Source organism: Schistocerca americana, chromosome 3 (assembly GCF_021461395.2).
Source record: "Schistocerca americana isolate TAMUIC-IGC-003095 chromosome 3, iqSchAmer2.1, whole genome shotgun sequence".
NCBI classification, from domain to species: Eukaryota; Metazoa; Arthropoda; class Insecta; order Orthoptera; family Acrididae; genus Schistocerca; species Schistocerca americana.
Genome location: NC_060121.1, coordinates 974,996,243 through 975,017,854, shown reverse-complemented (window position 1 = coordinate 975,017,854; position 21,612 = coordinate 974,996,243). Strand labels below are relative to the sequence as shown.

At 43.6% G+C, this 21,612-nt stretch overlaps 1 protein-coding gene across 1 annotated transcript in view; it reads right to left on the bottom strand.

Moving 5' to 3' along the window:
• The window catches only part of LOC124606734 (CD151 antigen-like), a 147,532-nt gene that overhangs the window by 9,792 nt on the left and 116,128 nt on the right, over window positions 1-21,612 (bottom strand). Inside the window, exon 4 of the mRNA XM_047138765.1 lies at window positions 5,325-5,498. Coding sequence (XP_046994721.1) covers window positions 5,325-5,498 — 174 coding nt within the window. The remainder of the gene's footprint in view (window positions 1-5,324; window positions 5,499-21,612) is intronic.

The window sequence follows — 21,612 nt, the reverse complement described above, 5'->3', positions numbered from 1 at the left end:
TTTAAGGAGATGAGACCTGGATAAACTGACGGAATCAGAGGTTGTAGAGAGTTTCAGGGAGAGCATTAGGGAACGATTGACAAGAATGCGGGAAAGAAATACAGTAGAAGAAGAATGGGTAGCTCTGAGGGATGAAGTATTGAAGGCAGCAGACGATCAAGTAGGTAAAAAGGCGAGGGCTAATAGAAATCCTTGGGTAACAGAAGAAATATTGAATTTAACTGATGAAAGGAGAAAATATAAAAATGCAGTAAATGAAGCAGGCAAAAAGGAATGCAAACGTCTCAAAAATGAGATCGACAGGAAGTGCAAAATGGCTAAGGAGGGATGGATAGAGGACAATTGTAAGGATATAGAGGCTTGTCTCACTAGGGGTAAGATAGATACTGCCTACAGGAAAATTAAAGAGACCTTTGGTGAGAAGAGAACCACTTGTATGAATATCAAGAGCTCAGATGGAAACCCAGTTCTAAGCAAAGAAGGGAAGGCAGAAAGGTGGAAGGAGTAAATAGAGGGTTTATCCAAGGGCGATGTACTTGAGGACAATATTATGGAAATGGAAGAGGATGTAGACGAAGACGAAATGGGAGATAAGATACTGCGTGAAGAGTTTGACAGAGCACTGAAAGACCTGAGTTGAAACAAGGCCCCGGGAGTAGACAACATTCCATTAGAACTACTGATGGCCTTGGGAGAGCCAGTCATGACAAAACTCTACCATCTGGTGAGCAAGATGTATGAGACAGGTGAAATACCCTCAGACTTCAAGAAGAATATAATACACTACTGGCCATTAAAATTGCTACACCAAGATGAAATGAAGACGATAAACGGGTATTCATTGGACAAATACTAGAACTGACATGTGATTACACTTTCACGCAGTTTGGGTGCATAGATCCTGCGAAATCAGTACCCAGAACAGCCACCTCTGGCCGTAATTAAGGCCTTGATACGCCTGGGCATTGAGTCAAACAGAGCTTGGATGGCGTGTACAGGTACAGCTGCCCATGCAGCTTCAACACGATACCACAGTTCATCAAGAGTAGTGATTGGCGTATTGTGAGGAGCCAGTTGCTCGACGTTTTCAGTTGGTGAGAGATCTGGGGAATGAGCTGGCCAGGGCAGCAGTCGAACATTTTCTGTGTCCAGAAATGCCCGTACAGGACCTGCAACATGTGGTCGTGCATTATCCTGCTGAAATGTAGGGCTTCGCAGGTATCGAATGAAGGGTAGAGCCACGGGTCGTAACACATCAGAAATGTAACGTCCAGTGTTCAAAGTGCCGTCATTGCGAACAAGAGATGACCGGAACGTGTAACCAATGGCACCCCATACCATCACGCCGGGTGATACGCCAGTATGGCGATGACGAATACTCGCTTCCAATTTGCGTTCATCGCGATGTCGCCAAACACGGATGCGACCATCATGATGCTGTACACAGAACCTGGCTTCATCCGAAAAAATGACGTTTTCCATTCGTGCACCCAGGTTCGTCGATTGAGTACACCATCGCAGGTGCTCCTGTCTGTGATGCAGCCTCAAGAGTAACCGCAGCCATGGTATCCGAGCTGCAAACGTCGTCGAACTGTTCGTGCAGATGGTTGTTGTCTTGCAAACGTCCCCATCTGTTGACTCGGGGATCGAGACGTGGCTACACGATCCGTTACAGCCATGCGGATTAGATGCCTGTCTTCTCGACTGCTAGTGATACGAGGCCGTTGGGGTCCAGGACGGCGTTCCGTATTACCCTCCTGACCCCACTGATTCCATATTCTGCTAACAGTCATTGGATCTCGACCAACGCGAGTAGCAATGTAGCTCGCGATACGATAAACCGCAATCGCGATAGGCTACACTCCGACCTTTCTCAAAGTCGGAAACGTGATGGTACGCATTTCTCCTACTTGCACGAGGCATCAACTTTTCACGAGGCAACGCCGGTCAACTGATGTTTGTGTATGAGAAATCGGTTCGAAACTTTCCTCATGTCAGCGCGTTGTAGGTGTCGCCAGCGGCGCCAACCTTGTGTGAATGCTCTGAAGAGCTAATCATTTGCATATCACGGCATCTTCTTCCTGTCGGTTAAATTTCGCGGCTTTAGCACTGGTAGAAGCCGACCCTGGAGAAGATCAGTTTGGATTCCGTAGAATTATTGGAACACGTGAGGCAATACTGACCCTACGACTTAATGTTGACTGGAATTCTCTATTTCAAATTCTGAGGGGGGCAGGGGTAAAATACAGGGAGCGAAAAGCTATTTACAATTTGTACAGAAACCAGATGGCAGTTATAAAAAATGGTTCAAATGGCCCTGAGCACTCAACATCTTAGGTCATAAGTCCCCTAGAACTTAGAACTACGTAAACCTAACTAACCTAAGGACATCACACACACCCATGCCCGAGGCAGGATTCGAACCTGCGACCGTAGCAGCCCCGCGGTTCCGGACTGCAGCGCCAGAACCGCTAGACCACCGCGGCCGGCGGCAGTTATAAGTGTCGAGGGACATGAAAGGGAAGCAGTGGTTGGGAAGGAAGTGAGACAGGGTTGTAGCCTATCCCCGCTGTTATTCAATCTGTATATTGAGCAAGCAGTGAAGGAAACAAAAGAAAAATTCGGAGTAGGTATTAAAATTCATGGAGTAGAAGTAAAAACTTTGAGGTTCGCCGATGACATTGTAATTCTGTCAGAGACAGCAAAGGACCTGGAAGAGCAGTTGAACGGAATGGACAGTGTCTTGAAGGGAGGATACAAGGTGAACATCAACAAAAGCAAAACGAAGATATTGGAATGTAATCGAATTAAGTCGGGTGATGCTGAGGGAATTAGATTAGGAAATGAGACACTTACAGTAGTAGATGAGTTTTACTATTTGGGGAGCAAAATAATTGATGATGGTCGAAGTAGAGAGGATATAAAATGTAGACCGGCAATGGCAAGGAAGGCGTTTCTGAAGAAGAGAAATTTGTTAACATCGAGTATAGACTAGGTGTCAGGAAGTCGTTTCTGAAAGTATTTGTATCGAGTGTAGCCATGTATGGAAGTGAAACATGCACGACAAATAGTTTGGACACGAAGAGAATAGAAGCTTCCGAAATGTGGTGCTACAGAAGAATGCTGAAGATTAGATGGGTAGATAACATAACTAATGAGGAGGTATTGAATAGGATTGGGGAGAAGAGAAATTTGTGTCACAACTTGACTATAAGTAGGGACCGGTTGGTAGGACATGTTCTGAGGCATCAAGGGATCACAAATTTAGTATGGGAGGGCAGCGTGGAGGGTAAAAATCGTAGAGCAGGACTAAGAGATGTATACACTAAGCAGATTCAGAAGGATGTAGGTTGCAGTAGGTACTGGAAGATGAAGAAGCTTGCACAGGATAGAGTAGCATGGAGAGCTGCATCAAACCATGCTCAGGACTGAAGACCACAACAACAATGATATAACTTGGTAGCATACTTATTCCTCAGTTATTGCTCAATGGAGCATGGCAGTCACCCAAAGTCATGATCCGCTATTTCGTTTTAGTGGTGTACAAAGATTTCAAACATAAGAAATTTCTAGAACATGCCAAAAATAATGATTACCAATGTAAGAAGAAAAGGAAACCCCACAATCCAGCCCTGAAGACCACGTGATTGTCGACCGCCCTCTATGTCATCCTCAGTCATTCATCCTGATATATACTTGGAGGGGCATGGAATCAGCACACCGCACTATCGGCCGTTGTAAATATTTCGATCTTGGGACCGACAACTCTCAATCAGGTAGCTCTTCAGTTGGCATTAGGAGGCTGCGTCCAATCCTCCCACTAAAGAAAAGTCCATGGCAGAATCGGGAATCGAACCCGAGTCCCCGATATGAAGGTCTGTCACGTTGATAATTACTAAATAACAAATAATTGGTGATGGGTTTGAACTGGTTACCCACAGCACAGTAATCAATGACAATAAACGTTACATCAAACTATATGCAGAATAGCTCGCGGCAGTGTGAGCCTGTGTTAAAAATAAAGGTTACGATGGAAATTATGGTTGCAGATGGTGGCTCAATATGGTAATAAAACTGGCAAAATATATGTGACTTGTGTGGACAAACACATGAAAATATGTGTCATGTTCTCTAATATTTATTAATTCTTGTTCCATTACGATAACCACCAGAAATTATCACAGAATAGTAACAGAATATTCATTGTAGCTTTGTATGTATGTATGAATGTACGTGTATGTATGGAGCTGGGAACCTAGAAAACACGGAGAGGCTTCGTCCCCGCCGGAGCCCTCACTGGTTCACAAACCCACAACAGTCCACAGCAGTCCACCCCCCCCCCCCCCACGCATCGCCACCCCCCCTCCCCCCACCGAACCCATGGTTAATGTGCGGTTCGGCCCCCAGTGGACCCTCCCGGGAACGTCTCATGCCAGACGAGTGTAACCCAAGAACTTTGCGTGGTAGAATAACAATGGTGTGCGTGGTAGAATAACAATGGTGTGCGCATACGTAGAAATGGTGTTTGCGCAGCAATTGCCGACATAGTGTAACTGAGTTGGAGAATGGGGAATCAGCCCGCATTCGCCGAAGTAGATGGAAAACCACCTAAAAACCATCCACAGACTGACTGGAACACCAGACCGCTACACGAATCTGTGTGGCGGATTCCTGCCGGGGACCGGCACGCCTTCCCGCTCGGGAATCAGCGCGCTAGACCGTGCGGCTAGCTGGGCGGGCTATCGTGAATGAAATTGTTCGTCGTCGTATTTATTTTTACAGATTGTCGAATAAATGTCTATTAGTCTGGTGCAGCATATAAGCTGAGAGTGAATGTCTCAGCTAGCAAATGGTTCAAATGGCTCTGAGTGCTATGGGACTTAACTTCTGAGGTCATCAGTCCCCTAGAACTTAGAGCTATTTAAACCTAACTAACCTAAGGATATCACACACATCCATGCCCGAGGCAGGATTCGAACCTGCGACCGTAGCGGTCGCGTGGTTCCAGACTGTAGCGCCTAGAACCTCTCGGCCACTCCGGCCGGCTCTGAGCAAGTTTATTCATAAAAGTCTTACACTGATCTCTACTCTGGGGCTTCATCATTTAAGTGTCGTCGTAGATCGTGAAACTGACAGTGGTTTGGCCATTTGTGACATAAAGTATCTCAGGATGTTTACAATTATTTTTAAGTGCTCAACGAAATATTAAATCTGGATCACGATACTCTTTATCTGAATTTTATTTTTAAGGCAGACACCTACAGCACCCAAGGGCTAGTTACATCAACATGGTACTGGTATCTCTCACAAATTTATAACCTTACCTGTTGCTGCATCTGATCAATGGCTGCTGTTTTGTCCGTGTCGACGTTGTACGATTGAATAAATGTGCTGTTCAGATTCGCTGATAGCTCGTCGTGCACTCTGCTCTCGTATACGTACGCCAGGACGCCCACCATCGCCTCGAGCAGGAAAATGAGCAGCAGCAAGTAGGTGTACTGCAACAACCAAAAATTTGTCGAGTACTGTAGGAGGAAGACAGCTGCAGGTTTAGAAATAAAATTCATAATATCATATGAGCATCCAGACAGAAGAGCCTTTATTGAGATTCGGTTTCCCCCCGAAGGGGGTGGGCTGGCAGCAGCTTAGTACGCCGTTCTTCAGCCTACGGAATTTGTTGTAAAAAAAATGAAGATAATAAATAATAAAAGCAGGCGATAAAATCGGTGACTTAAATGGTAAAATGGCGAAAAATTGTGGAACGTAAAATGTAAAACAAACGGTTGGCGATGCTAATAAAATATACAGGAAGCAGACAGGTAAAATAATAGACAGGCAATTAAAAAAACACGGCGACAGTCTGGTTTCTGTTCACAAGAGATATAAAAATCACACCCAGCGACAGCATGATTTTTGTTCGCAACACTTTGGAAAAGACGCAAAAACACTGAACACTCACTTAAACACTGCACTAAAAGGTTGGCACAAATATGACACACCACAGCCGAGGGCAGATGGGGGAATCTGGACAGATGATGGGAAAGAAAAGGGGGAAGGAGAGGGAAAACGAAGTGTGGGGGAAGGGGAAGGAGCTGACGGAGGACAAGGACTCATAAAAGGGGGGAGGGGGCAGGGCAGACATGAGAGGGACTGGGAAAAGCCAGACGGGAATGCAAAAGGACTCGGGGGGGGGGGGGGGGGAAGGGAGGCAGAGAGAGGGTAGGTGGGAAAAAACAGGATGGCAAGGGGGGGGTGTAGAGGGACCCCAGGGGAAGGACAGAGGAAAGGAGGGGGAGGTGAGGATCAGAGTTGGTAGGAGGGATAAATGGAGGGAGAGAGGGCATCATCCAGGAGGGGGAGTTGATGGAAGCCACCTTGGGAAAGGAGATGGAGGGTGTAGAGATGGAGGGCAGGGGGGACACAACAGTGAAGGTGTGGCAGGGGGCGGGGACAGGAGAGGAGAGGAGCAACCAGGGGGTGAGGGGGATCAAGGCGGCAGGAGGTGTAAGGATGCAGATATGTTCGAGGAATAGGAGTGGATGGGGGAAAGGAATAAGGTCGTAGAGGATCTGTGTGGGGGATGGGAGGCACAGAAGAGCTGGTACTATGTGATGACTGTTTTAAACTTTTTAAATGGAACTACCGAGTATGTTCTTCTTCCTGCCCATAGAATTAAGTACTGGAAAGAATTTATATCTTTCGTTTGATTAGGAAAAGTTCTTGATTTATATGAATGTGTGGTGCCTGTTCTTTTGGATATGTACACATTCATCTAATTGATTTGCCTAGATGGGCAATGGATCTACCTTCCTCAGTGCGGGTGAACAAATACATCCGACCTACTGCGGGAATCTCACAGTAGCGAGCATGGAGTATATGGACAGGGACTGCAGATAGGTGGCTCTCAATGGGAATGTGGATCGGCCGCGAAGCGTGCCGAATTAGTCCGCGCAGTTGCGAGAACACTGTGTCCCGGATGGTGCAGTGGTTAACGCACCTGGATCATCAGTTCCCGGCATGGTAGCTCAGCAGGCTCAGTCACAGAGCTGGCTGTTCTCCATAATAAAGAAACTGGGTGAAGCGATCAACGATCAACTTCAACTGGTGTCATTTGACGTCCAGCACGATCAAATGCAACGAACAATGACAAACAAAATGAAAAAAAAGTGAGCAGGGAATCCCGGGTTCGAATCTCGGTTGCCGCGCTGGATTAGCCAAGTGGTCTTAGGCGCTGCAGTCATGGACTGTGCAGCTGGTCTCGGCGGAGGTTCGAGTCCTCCCTCGGGCATGAGTGTGCATGTTTGTCCTTAGGATAATTTAGGTTAAGCAGTGTTTAAGCTTCAGGACTGATGACCTTAGCAGTTAAGTCCCATAAGATTTCACACACATTTGAATCTTGGTCCGGCACACATTTTCACTCGTCGCTGCTGATTCCGTGTAATATCCCAAAGTAGCTGACATCAGTAATTCCTTTCCTTTCCTTTCTCCCGTCTTCCACCTTCAATTTACTTGTAAAGTGTTAGAACTTAACACTTTACTTTCAGCTACTGTTTCAGAAGAATTGAGATACATCATTGTTGAGTCTGCGGAGACAATTATCTGATTTATATTTTATTAGGCGCCGTCATTTCCGACCAGTCTTGAGACGTGCATGGGTGTCCACTAAAAAAAAAAAAAAAAAAAAAAAAAAAAAAATCGCTTGGCCTAAGAGCAAGAGCGCCCATACGATAGTTGTAGGGCGGAGGGGCAAAACCGGGGGGTATGAAGTATTTTTAATATTTTGGAAGACGACAGCCGATTTCTAACTAGCCACAATAAAGGTCCAGTTGCAACCTGCTTAATATCAACTTTTAAATCATTTTCTGAAAGAAAAACACCTGAAAACACTATTTTTTTTCTCCTGAGAGATAGGGGGAAGGGCTCCGCAACCTCCCCCCCCTTTCCTCTTGGGCCCAAATATGGGCGCTCTTGGCTAGGGGGGGCTTTCTTTTGTCTGCAGCCAGAGACTGGTTTTCCTTAATCTGCTTGGGTTTGATGTGGGGAGGTTCACAATGCATGGTGAGTGCTTTAATCCGAGCCTATTCTGTCTCTGTTTTGTCTGCAGAGGTTTTGAGCTTTGTCTTCAATTATGCCAGAACCAGTGTTCCGTGCAGGGTTCACAAGATCATTATAGCACAACGTATTCATAGCAGCAACGTGTATGAGTGTCTGCATGTAAATGATTTAATTTTTGAATGTGAAAATTGAGGTAAAAGTTCAAGTGCAACTTATGAATGTTAACTGAATTACATAAACATCTGCATGCAATCAGTTTTCCTAACGACTGGCTGCAGATATTTGGGTATTGATTTAATTTTCAGTTCTTAAAAAATACGATTCTTTTGCATTTTATTAATGAAATAAAAATATTCTTTGATCTCATAATGATAGGAGAAACTTTGCTAGACAATAAACAAACAAGTAAGTGGAAAAGTTGTTTATTACCAATACCGTATTTAGGTATTCACCAGTTGAGACTTGTCAATCGCTGGTTTCTGAGACCCTTACGAATTTCCATGAAAATACATATTTCAGCGCCCAAAAGATTCATTTGGAAACTAACACTTTAGACGCTGTTCCAGTTGATGAAATTGACTTACCGAAGGCCTTGTACTGAAACTACTGGATTCCCTTCATGTGTCGGGAACAGGATATTGACTTTACTTATCTCCCTCTCTCCAAATGCAAATTGCAAATACTTTAAGAACTTCTTGGATATTAAAAAGATTTTTAGAAAAGCTTTGCAGTTTCTCATATTTGGGTATACGAGCATGTGTTCCACGATATTCCTAGTTTGTAGGGATTGGGTTTCAAACAGAAAATTATTTGTAAGGGATTTTAATTTGGGCATTCTGTTTGTAATCCAAGAAAAATATGGCCATTTAGTATAATAAATGGAAGAAATGTATGGTAACAAAAAACTTGCATCTTACTTCACTTCTGTATATAATCATCATAGTTAGTTAAATAAAATTATGATATCGATCCACGATCTTTCGAATTCCCGTGTCATAGTCAACTGCTGCGACTATTAAACCATTTGTTCATTGTATGTTCATCTTGGCATCGCTTCCAAGACGCTTCAAGTCCAGAAACACTCTGACCTTCGTTAAAAAGTGTTCTTAAAAAGTGTTAACACGATTTCATCGTTCACTTGAGTGTTCAAACCATCCGAGATGAATTCCGAGCACACAAAATTCGAATAACACATATTCAGCTTCACTTTCTATCAAACAGTCACATTAAACATTCACAGAATGGACGGTGGAAACATGTTTCGAGTGCTTCTCACACAACGGTGAGACAAGATGTCGAGGAAACAATTCGTCCTTGGACTCTGGAAATGCGCATTAGGTAGATAGGTCGTTACATTCTGAACTACCCTTCTACGTGCAACACGCGAGGCCACTGTAATTACGTAGGAGCGAAAATAAGACTCTCTAGAAATTGCGCAATGAGTTTTTGTCCGAAATTTCCATATCAAAACTAGGAGCAGCAAACTGACCAGTGTGAGATCTAGTTTCGTGCATAAAGAGTTAATTGTTTGAAAGTAACCAGGATAATAAGAAAGAATTAATTAATGATTTGAGAGAAAAATTCTGTCAAAATGGACAAAATGCATATCAAACTGACCTGTTAAGAAAAATAAATATTTGATTACTTGAAAGTAATCGGGGTAATTAAGAAAAACATAATTACTGATCTGAGAGAAAATTGAAATACTTCACGAATAGCTGTCGCTATCTGTGTTAATGAAGTGTCAAAAAATTGATCTCTTGAAGGCCCAGCTATCTGAGAATAAAATGTTACGTTGGTGTAGAAATTGTGGAATTGTTTCTTCCATGTTGAAAACATAAAATACACTCTAAGACAAAAATCGACGCACCACGAAGGAATTATCCGAATGGGACGGACATCGGTAGATATGATGTAGTGGTCAGACAAACAGATTAATTCAGTTGCAGAAAAATTGGATGATTTATTCAAGCGAAAGAGGTTCGACAATTGAGCAAGCCAGTAATGGGTTGCTCCGCCTCTAGCCCTCACGCAAACAGTTATTTGGCTCGGTACTGATCGAAAGAGCTATCGGATGTCCTTCCGGGGGATATGGTGCCAAATTCTGCCCCGCTCGGTGCGCCAGATCGTCAAAATCTGGAGCTCGTTGGAGGACCCTCCCCATAGCTCTCCAAACTTTCTCAATTAGGGAGAGATACTCCGACCTTGATGGACGAGGCAGGGTTTGGCAAGCAGGAAGACAAGCAGGAGAAACTCTCGCCGTGAGCAGGCGGGCATTATCTTGCTGAAATGTAAGCCCAGGATGGCTTGCTATGAAGTGCAGCAAAACAGCCGCAGAGTATCGTCGACGTACCGCTGTGATGTAGGGACGGCGCGGATGACAACCGAAGTGCTATAAAATGAAATGTCACCCCAGACACCACTCCAGGTTGTCGGGCTGTGTGGTGGACAGCAGCCAGGTCGCTATCCCACCACTACCTGGGGCCTCTCCAGACACGTTTTTGCCGGTCATCAGGGCTCAGTTCGAAGCGGGACTCATCACTGGAGACAGTTCCACTCCAGTCAGTGAGACTCCAGGCCGAAGACGTGGCTGGAGACACTCCAGACAGTGGTAGGATACCAACGTGAGGGTCGGACCCTATATGGCCTGACAACCAGGACTGATGGTCTGTGGTGTCATTTCTTTTTGTAGCAGGAACCGTATGGTTGTTATCGGTAACACCCTTCCGACGTAGTGGTGCGTCAACGATGTCGTAGGCCCCATTTTTTCGCCCTTTATGGCAAGCCATCCTGGGCTTTGTAACGCGACAGCCTGTTGTAAAGGGAAGAGACACTTTATTCAGTAACAAAAACGTGACCGCAGACGCACAGATGGTGGCTAACAAGGGGAGGCCGCCAATTGTGAAATTCAGATTCGATTCATACTGCGCATAATAAAAGCTCATGGCCAGAGGTGTAATGTGGCAAAGCACCAAGATGCACTTCTCAGCCGTTGTCGAGAAAATCGACAGTTAAAAGAAACCGTTGCGGTGAAATACTCTCTACGATTAATAATTTTTTGCACCGTCGTGGCGCAGCGGTAAGCGCTCGGGTTCGTAATCCGAAGGTCGCCGGATCGAATCTCGCGCCATGTAACTTTTTTTTTATTATTTGTTTTTTTTGTAATTTATATATATATATATATATATATATATATATATATATATATATAATTCCCGGCACTCAGTTGCAACAATTATGCATATAATAAGTTGTTGAAAGTCGTTTATCGTGGAAAAATAAAACTTGAAATAAAACACAATATCACAAATAGTATTCAAGTGGATACAATTTATTGAAAAGTTCGGTATACAATCGCACATAATTAACAATTAGTGACCAGAAGTAGCTGGAGTATCGCACGAAGCAGTGTGATAGTTATCACAGAAACATGGAAAGCAGAAAACAGCACGACATCGAGCACATCTGATAAACGATGCGTTTTTACAAGAACAATTGTTTCTTAAACTATCTGTTGGGAAACACACCTGATTGACATTCTGAAAAAATTGTTCTATCGTTCGTCAGGTTTGATGCATAGCACGCGTATCGTATCATTTTGTCAAAAATCGGAGAAGACAATTGGTGGTGGACGATGGATTGGACATATATGTGTGTGTGTAAGTATACATTTGAATTACAAAAAACAAAATTTAAAAAAAGTTGCATGGTGCGAGATTCGATCCGGTGACCTTCGGATTACGAAGTCGAGCGCTTACCGCTGCGCCACGACGCTGCAGAAATTCATCGATCGTAGAGACTATTTCACCGCAACGGTTTCTTTTACCTGCCGATTTTCTCGACAACGGCTGAGAAGTGCATCTTGGTGCTTTGCCACATTACACCTCTGACCATGAGCTTTTATTATGCACAGTGTGAATCGAATCTGAATTTCACAATTGGCGGCCTCCCCTTGTAAGATTGGGTCATATTCGTGTCGACTGCTGAAATCAGTTTGACAGGAGCATGTGGAGGGCCAGTTTCACATTATGCTCCACAGATGGGGTTGTCGCTGGATTTACACCGGCCGATAAGGTGACCACAGGACTGGGAAAACGCGTCCGTTGGGCAGCTGAATGGCTGCTCACTTCTCATGCAGTTTTTCGCATCCAGAGCAAAATTAAACCCCAATATTAATAAATATATGTCACTGAAGAGCCAGTAGGCTCATTTGAAGCGGAAAAGATGAACGTTTATGAGTGTGAAGACGCGCCTTCGATATCCGCATTAGTTATTGTCGGTTAAATGTTGTAAATAATTTCTGAACTGTAAAAGTGAATATCGCGGCAACGCAGTATGCGACTGCAATAAACGAGGCGTCTATGGATACATTTCGTAGAGATGCATCGGAATGTGATAGTAAATTTACCGAAATTGTTCGTGTATTTAACTGAGAGGCCGAACAGTGGATTTTTCGCAGTTAAGTGCTTTTCTTGCTAAACAAATAGAGGAACATTAAAAGTAGCTAGATACTGTATATACTTAGGTAGATACTGTATATTGTTAATATTTGCATTTCTAAATCTGAAAATGCAGGAAAACCATAGCAATTAGTGTTTATTAATAAACTATAGCAGATATAAGAAAACTGGAAACAGCATAATATTTATCAGTAAATTTCTCTGTGATTTGATGTATCATATCTGTATAAAAGATGAAAATAGAATTTCAGAAATTTTCATGTTCAGTAGTTTAATTTACTTTAGTCGTGCTTGACCGAGGTTTCCTGGGTGAAAAGCAGCATTTTGCATGGGATTCGATGTTTGGACGCTATTGGAGGCGGTCAGGTTGTGTTAGTCTCTGCTTCGAGAAAGTTTTATGTGATAAGTGATTAAATAACCGCTATTTCACGTGTTTGAATAGTTCAGAGTTCCTGCTTTTTGGAATCCAGTGGACTTGTTATTTTTCGGGTTGCGTGTTCTACAAGCTGCACTTAGGAGGTTTCAATGTGTAGCCATCGTGTAATTTATAGATTGAGATACTGTGGAGCTTTAACTGTTTTCTAAAGATAATTGTGGTTTATTCAGACACCTCCATGATCTTAAGACACTCGGTCAGGCTCTGAAATTAATTTATTGTGAACTCTGACTTTCAATCTTTCTATGTTCTTACTGGAAATAAAGCCTAATTTGTGAAACCTTAAAAAAAGGAAAAAAAAAAGAAACGTGATCGCTTGGGTGGCGTTTGCATGGCAACTCCTGCATGCATTTATATGAAATACGTTTGTGGAACATCTGGGAATTTCAGGAGATGGGACCTGGATAAACTGACAGAACCAGAGGGTGTCGAGAGTATCAGGGGAGCATTAGGGAACGATTGACAGGAATGGGGGAAAGAAATACAGTAGAAGAAGAACGGGTAGCTTTGAGGGACGAAATAGTGAAGGCAGCAGAGGATCAAGTGGGTAAAAAAGAAGAGGACAAGTAGAAATCCTTGGGTAACAAAAGATGTATTGAATTTAACTGATAAAAGGAAAAAATATAAAAATGGATTAAATGAAACAGGCAAAAAGGAATACAAACGTCTCAAAAATGAGATCGACAGGAAGTGCAAAATGGCTGAGCAGGGATGGTTTACCGGACCAATGTAAGGATGTAGAGGCGCATATCACTAGTGGTAAGATAGATACTGCCCACAGGAAAATTAAAGAGACCTTTGGAGAGAAGAGAACCACTTGTATGAATATCAAGAGCTCAGATGGAAACCCAGTTCTAAGCAAAGAAGGGAAAGCAGAAAGGTGGAAGGAGTATATAGAGGGTCTATACAGGGGCGATGTACTTGAGGACAATATTATGGAAATGGAAGAGGAAGTAGATAAAGATGAAATGGGAGGTACGATACTGCGTGAAGAGTTTGACAGAGCACTGAAAGACCTGAGTCGAAACAAGGCCCTGGGAGTGGACAACATTCCATTAGAACTACTGACAGCCTTGGCAGAGCCAGTCCTGAAAAAACTCTACCATCTGGTGAACAAGATGTATGAGAGAGGCGAAATACCCTCAGACTTCAAGAAGGATATAATAATTCCAATCCCAAAGAAAGCAGGTGCTGACAGGTGTGAAAATTACCGAACTATCATTTTAATAATCCACGGCTGCAAAATACTAACGCGAATTCTTTACAGACGAATGGAAAACCTGGTAGAAGCTGTCCTCGGGGAAGATCAGTTTGGATTCTGTAGAAATGTTGGAACACGTGAGGCAATACTGACCCTACGACTTATCTTAGAAGACTGATTAAGGAAAGGTAAACCTACGTTTCTAGCATTTGTAGACTTAGAGAAAGATTTTGACAATGTTGACTGGAATACTCTCTTTCAAATTCTGAAGGTGGCAGGGGTAGAATACAGGGAACAAAAGGCTATTTACAATTTGTACAGAAGCCAGATGGCAGTTATAAGAGTCGAGGGGCATGAAAGGGAAGCAGTGGTAGAGAAGGGAGTGAGACGGGATTGTAGCCTATCCCCGATGTTATTCAATCTGTATATTGAGCAAGCAGTAAAGGAAACAAAAGAAAAATTCGGAGTAGGAATTAAAATCCATGGAGAAGAAATAAAAACTATGAAGTTCACCGATGACATTTTAATTCTGTGAGAGACAGCAAAGGACTTGGGAGAGCAGTTGAATGGAATGGACAGTGTCTTGACAGGAGGATATAAGACGAACATCAACAAAAGCAAAACGAGGATAATGGAATGTAGTCGAATTAATTCAGGTGATGCTGAGGGAATTGGATTAGGAAATGAGTCACTGAAAGTAGTAGATGAGTTTTGCTATTTGGGGAGCAAAATAACTGATGATGGTCGAAGTAGAGAGGATACAAAATGTAGACTGGCGATGGCAAGGAAAGCGTTTCTGAAGAAGAGAAATCTGTTAACAGCGAGTATAGTTTTAAATGTCAGGAAGTCGTTTCTGAAAGTATTTGTATGGAGTGTAGCCATGTATGGAAGTGAAACATGGACGATAAATAGTTTGGACCAGAAGAGAATAGAAGCTTTCGAAATGTGGTGCTACAGAAGAATGCTGAAGATTAGATGGGTAGATCACGTAACTAATGAGGAGGTACTGAATAGAATTGGGGAGAAGAGAAATTTGTGGCACAACTTGACTAGAAGAAGGGATCGCTTGGTAGGACGTATTCTGAGGCATCAAGGGATCACGAATTTAGTATTGGAAGGCAGCGCGGCAGATTCAGAAGGATGTAGGTTGCAGTAGGTACTGGGAGATGAAGAAGCTTGCACAGGATAGAGTAGCAAGGAGAGCTGCATCAAACCAGTCTCTGGATTGAAGACCACAACAACAATTGGTACATTGCGTGGAATGTGAGTTCGCGCCCCATAGACGAAACGTAGCCTAAGTTATAGGTCCAACTACATTTACGGGGGCCCACTGAAGTGTTTCGCTGTGTAATACGTGGGTAAATCTTTTCTTGCAGTAGCATATAGAGGTTCCGAGCTGATGCAGAACTTGTGAACAGTTTAGTACTTTGATTTTCGGCAGAGTTGATGAGAGAGATTGTGTTTTATTTCGTCATCCACATCACATGTACATTCTCATACAACCCGTACGGTCACAGGTTACATTTCAGCAAGATAATGCCCGCCCATGCATGGCAAGAGTTTCTAATGCTTGTCTTCGTGCTTACCGGATATTACCGTGGCCAGCGAGGTCGCTGGATCGTTCTCCGGTTGAGAACATTTTGAGCATTACGGGCAGGACCCTGCAACCAGCTCGTGATTTTGACGATCTAACGCGCAAATTGAACAGAATTCGTCACGATATCCCTCAGGATGACATCCAAGAACTGTGTCAAACAGTGCCAAGCCGAATAACTGCTTGCATAGGGGCCAGAAGTGGATGAGCGCATTATTGACTTGCTCAGTTTGTGAATCTCTTTCTTTTGAACAAATCAACCAGTTTACCTGACATTGTAATCATTTGTTTGTCTGTACAATTACATCATATTTCCCGATTTGTGTCCCATTCGGATAATTCCTTCAAATTGCGTCTTTTTTTTGGGGGGGGGGGAGGGGGGGTCTTATAGTGTATTTCGAAGCTAGGTGGAACACAGAGTCACAAGACCAGCACTCCTTTTTTTTTACAGCTACAACGCGATTCTTTTCTTGTTTGTTCTTGCTGCATATGTTGCATCTCCTTACTGGTCCATGTTATTTTACTGACGATTGAACGGCACTTCGAAAGTGTCTTCCTGAAAGTAGCAGTGGATTTTCCTCACCTGATCGACCACCAACTGATGCTTTCCTTTCTTGGTCGTATGTTTTTAAACTCTCCAAATGAGGCTGAGATGAAATTCGGTTACTGAAGTATTCTTTCCGGTATGCGCCTTGCAAATAATGGGCGAATTTAGCACACACATGTTTAAGGAGCGAAAAAAGAATTTTTTATACTACACCGGTAATTTGCGAACACAATCCATTGAGCTAAGCAGGATATCTTATTTGTCCACTACACTCATAGACTTTGCAATCCAACATATATTTTGGTTCAAAAATCGTTCAAATGGCTCTGAGCACTATGGAACTCAACTGCTGCGGTCATCAGTACCCTAGAACTTAGAACTACTTAAACCTAACTAACCTAAGGACATCACACACATCCATGTCCGAGGCAGGATTCGAACCTGCGACCGTAGCAGTCGCACGGTTCCGGACTGCGCGCCTAGAACCGCGAGACCACCGCGGCCGGCCATATATTTTGGTTTTAATTTTTCCCTTTAGTTTGGCGGTTCACCTGATTTTATTCCAGCTATGTGGCACATCGTCAATTTAGGCAAGTCTCTTTGTCATGCCACTTCAAGGCCACCATAGTCACTGTCGACGTAAATTCTATCGTACCTGGTTGCAGTTTGGCTTCAAGTTTTGGCGTACCTTTCCTGTTCATGCGAACTCTACCTTGTGCATTTTTTCTTCTTTCACGCAAGTAGTGGAAGAGTGGAAGAGAGATGGACCTGCATAGTCACGGTCCACGGATACCGTCTGTTTTATAGCGTGCATTTACTAAGAAAACCGCAAAACATTTACATCGGACGTTAGCAATCCTGGCATATTCAGTTCCTTTCGCATATACAGGGTGGTCCATTGATAGCGACCGGGCCAAATATCTCACGAAATAAGCATTAAACGAAAAAGCTACAAGAGCGAAACTCGTCTAGCTTGAAGGGGGAAACCAGATGGCGCTGTGGTTGGCCCGCTAGATGGCGCTGCCATAGGTCAAACGGATATCAACTGCGTTCTTTAAATAGGAACCCCCATTTTTAATTAGATATTCGTGTAGTACGTAAAGAAATATGAATGTTTTAGTTGGACCACTTTTTTCGCTTTGTGATAGATGGCGCTGTAATAGTCACAAACGTATAAGTACGTGGTATCACGTAACATTGTATTTGCTTCGCGATACATTACCCGTGTTAAAATGGACCGTTTACCAATTGCGGAAAAGGCCGATATCGTGTTGATGTATGGCTATTGTGATCAAAATGCCCAACGGGCGTGTGCTATGTATGCTGCTCGGTATCCTGGACGACATTATCCAATTGTCCAGACCGTTCGCCGGATAATTACGTTATTTAAGGAAACAGGAAGTGTTCAGCCACATGTGTAACGTCAACCACGACCTGCAACAAATGATGATGCCCTAGTAGGTGCTTTAGCTCTGTCGAGGCTAATCTGCAAATCAGTAGCAGACAAATTGCGCGAGAAATGGGAATCTCAAAAACGTCGGTGTTGACAATGCTACATCAACATCGATTGAATCCCTACCATATGCACCAGGAATTGCATGGCGACGACTTTGAACGTCGTGTACAGTTCTGCCATTGGGCACAAGAGAATTTACGGGACGATGACAGATTTTTTGCCCGCATTCTATTTAGCGACGAAGCGTCATTCACCAACAGCGGTAACGTAAACCGGCATAATATGCACTACTGGGCAATGGACAATCTACGATGGCTGCGACAAGTGGAACATCAGCGACCTTGGCGTGTTAATGTATGGTGCAGCATTATGGGAGGAAGGATAGATAATAGGCCCCCATTTTATCGATGGCAATCTAAATGGTGCAATGTATGCTGATTTCCTACGTAATGTTCTATCGATGTTACTACAAGATGTTTCACTGCATGACAGAATGGCGATGTACTTCCAACATGATGGATGTCCGGCACATAGGTCGCGTGCGATTGAAGCTGTATTGAATAGCATATTTCTTGACAGGTGGATTGGTCGTCGAAGCACCATACCATGGCCCGCACGTTCACAGATTCTGATTCCCCGGATTTCTTTCTGTGGGGAAAGTTGAAGGATATTTGCTATCGTGATCCACCGCCAACGCCTGACAACATGTGTCAGCGTATTGTCAATGCATGTGTCAACATTAGGGAAGGTGAACTACTCGCTGTTGAGAGGAATGTCGTTACACGTATTGCCAAATGCATTGAGGCTGACAGACATCATTTTGAGCATTTGTTGCATTAATGTGGTATTTACAGTTAATCACGTTGTAACAGCATGCGTTCTCAGAAATGGTAAGTTCACAAAGGTACATGTATCACATTGGAGCAACCGAAATAAACTGTTCAAACGTACTTACATTCTGTATTTTAATTTAAAAAAACCTACCTGTTACTAACTGTTCGTGAGGCATATGTTTGTGGCTATTACAGCGCCATCTATGAAAAAGCGAAAAAGTGGTCCAACTAAAACATTCATATTTCTTTACGTACTACATGAATATGTAATAAAAAATGGGGGTTCCTATTTAAAAAAATGCAGTTGATATCCGTTTGACCTATGGCAGCGCCATCTAGCGAGCCAACCATAGCGCCATCTGGTTTTCCCCTTCAAGCTAGGCAAGTTTCGTTCTTTGTAGTTTTTTCGTTTGACGCTTATTTCGTGAGATATTTGGCCCGGTCACGATCAATGGACCACCCTGTACAGCTCGTTAGCACTTGAGGAACGACGACTGCGCACGCATACGTACGTCGTTAGAAGGTAAAGGGCTAACGGAGGTTGAAGCAATCCTATGTTTCTTAAGCGGTAACTCTTATTCATTGCTTTGTTCTACGGTTTCATTCACGATATGCAAATGGTCCAATGTATTATACTCACTTCTGAAGCTAATCTGTTCGTTTGCCTGAATGAAATGCAATGTTTCTTCCTGTGCGGTTGATGACAATTTTGGTCAGTATTTTCGAATGTTCGTTTCATCTCGTCCTCAGAGTTCCCGTGGCGTCACGCAATGTACCTCTCGCGGCTGCAGACAGACCACGCTCTCTTAAGCCGTCGTCACACGGACCGTGCTGTCGAACGTTAACGTTGAGCGTGCGAAGTTCAACGTGCTGCTGAACGCTCAGGAACGATGCGACTTGTGCACACGGTACGTGGGCCCCAACGTGGTATACGCGATCACAACGCACTCCAGCGGCAGTTGAGGGATGATTCTAGTTCGTAAATCACACTGTTTACTAAACGGGCGCGCGTAAAATTCCCACATTAGCACTATTAAAACGCACATTTCCACCATCGTCCACTAAAAGAAAGTACCATGTCAAATCAATAACGACACAGGCTTATCAAAGTTCCATTAAAAACAGTGCGATACAAATTTGCAATACTTCTCCACATAAGATAAACATTATTTCATCATTCCCACATTTTAGTAAAACCCCAAGGTCAGTCTTATTTGATCATTGTTCCTACCCAGTAGCATAGTCTTTGCAACATGTGAATTACGAAGCGTAAAAGAAAAAGCAGCAAAATATCTTTATACAAGTAGCGCAAGCTGTCCTGTAGATTAAACGAACCCCTCACAAAAAGATGAACTTACATTTACATAACATAAAATATTGCGTTACTCATTTCACTAAATCAATAACACACTACTGAAACTCAATCATAGTATGTTACCCCTTAATGAAAACCTCAATCGTAGATATGTTACTAATTGAAATTGTACCAAGAACAATGCGTTTTGGGTGGATCTTCAGTGTGTCTCTAATAACACGAAAGTTACAATAATTTTTTTGCAACTAATATGATGCTTCTCATTATTTTATTGGAACGAATCACACAGTTAACAACGGGTTTTACAGTGATTCTCAATTTGTTGGTGCTCGGAACGGCATATATACATATAGGCTTGAAATGTATGCCAATAACGCCGGTCGGTGTGGCCGTGCGGTTAAAGGCGCTTCAGTCTGGAACCGCGTGACCGCTACGGTCGCAGGTTCGAATCCTGCCTCGGGCATGGATGTGTGTGATGTCCTTAGGTTATTTAGGTTTAAATAGTTCTAAGTTCTAGGCGACTGATGACCTCAGAAGTTAAGTCGCTTAGTGCTCAGAGCCATTTGAACATTTTTGTATGCCAATATGGCGCCTCAGAACTCTGTACTGAAGGGAGACGTAGGTGGCGTTGTGCCATCTCATTGGTCAACGCTCAGAATACCTGACATGCCAGATATTGCTCTGCACGTTGGGAAAGACATCGAACGTGCTATTCCACGCTATGACGCCAGAAACTCGGCACGCTCAACGCTCAACGTTCGGTTGCACGGTCCGTGTGCCGACGGCTTTAGCGAAGAGCGGCGTGAAAGACAGATTACGTTACGTATTGTTCCGGAGACCTACTAGAAAACGTCTGTTGACCGACCCAGGTTAATCTTCTGGACAGGTACACAATTAAATCAGTCATAATAACGGTCGGCAGTCTCGCTGTGCACGAGACACGGTTAAATTCCCATTACTTCTTATAGAACTAATATATAATCTGCAGCGGGCTAATCACTTTCAGAAAGGCTACCAGATCCGACTCTGGAAACATACACCGCAAAAAGTTATCACCCAGTCTGTCGCAGCTCACGCTGAGAATCTTGTCAAAAACAGAACCAGAAAATATCTCAAAGCCAAAAGGGCTAAAAGTCGGAAAAAGGAAACCTGAAGAGGACAACTGAAAAGACGGTCGTAACGTCGGCGTAGGACACTGACCTCGCTTGTCGTCCACCAGGATCTTACTCAAATCAAACTTTTCGCTTTCCATGTAAAGAAACGTAATTTGTAGTCTTCCATTTAACCTCACCAAGTCAGCCTCGTTGATTAAACGTCAACTCCAGCTAGTTGCAGTCCCACACTGTGCTATGAATTTTCAGCCAACTAAACAGGTGCTCTCTCGCTGAATCACAACACCAGAAAATGACAAAACCAGATCCCAAGCCTCCACGTCGTGGGTAGTTAGCGAACTAACGGGTCCAAAGGAAAAGTTCACCAAGATGAAAGGACGGAGCGGTGGAACGAATTCTAAGGAACGGTCTTTCATAAGTCACTTCGGTCGTGGCTTTCTACTTGTAGTTCCAGGGAACGGGAAACAGTCGATGTCGTTCCCGCATCGGCACGTCGGCCGGTCTCGCTCCAGCCTCGGTCTCGTTCCCCTCTCTGTCTCGTTCTCGTTCCCCCCCTCTGTCTCGTTCTCGTTCCCCTCTCTGTCTCGTTCTCGTTCCCCTCTC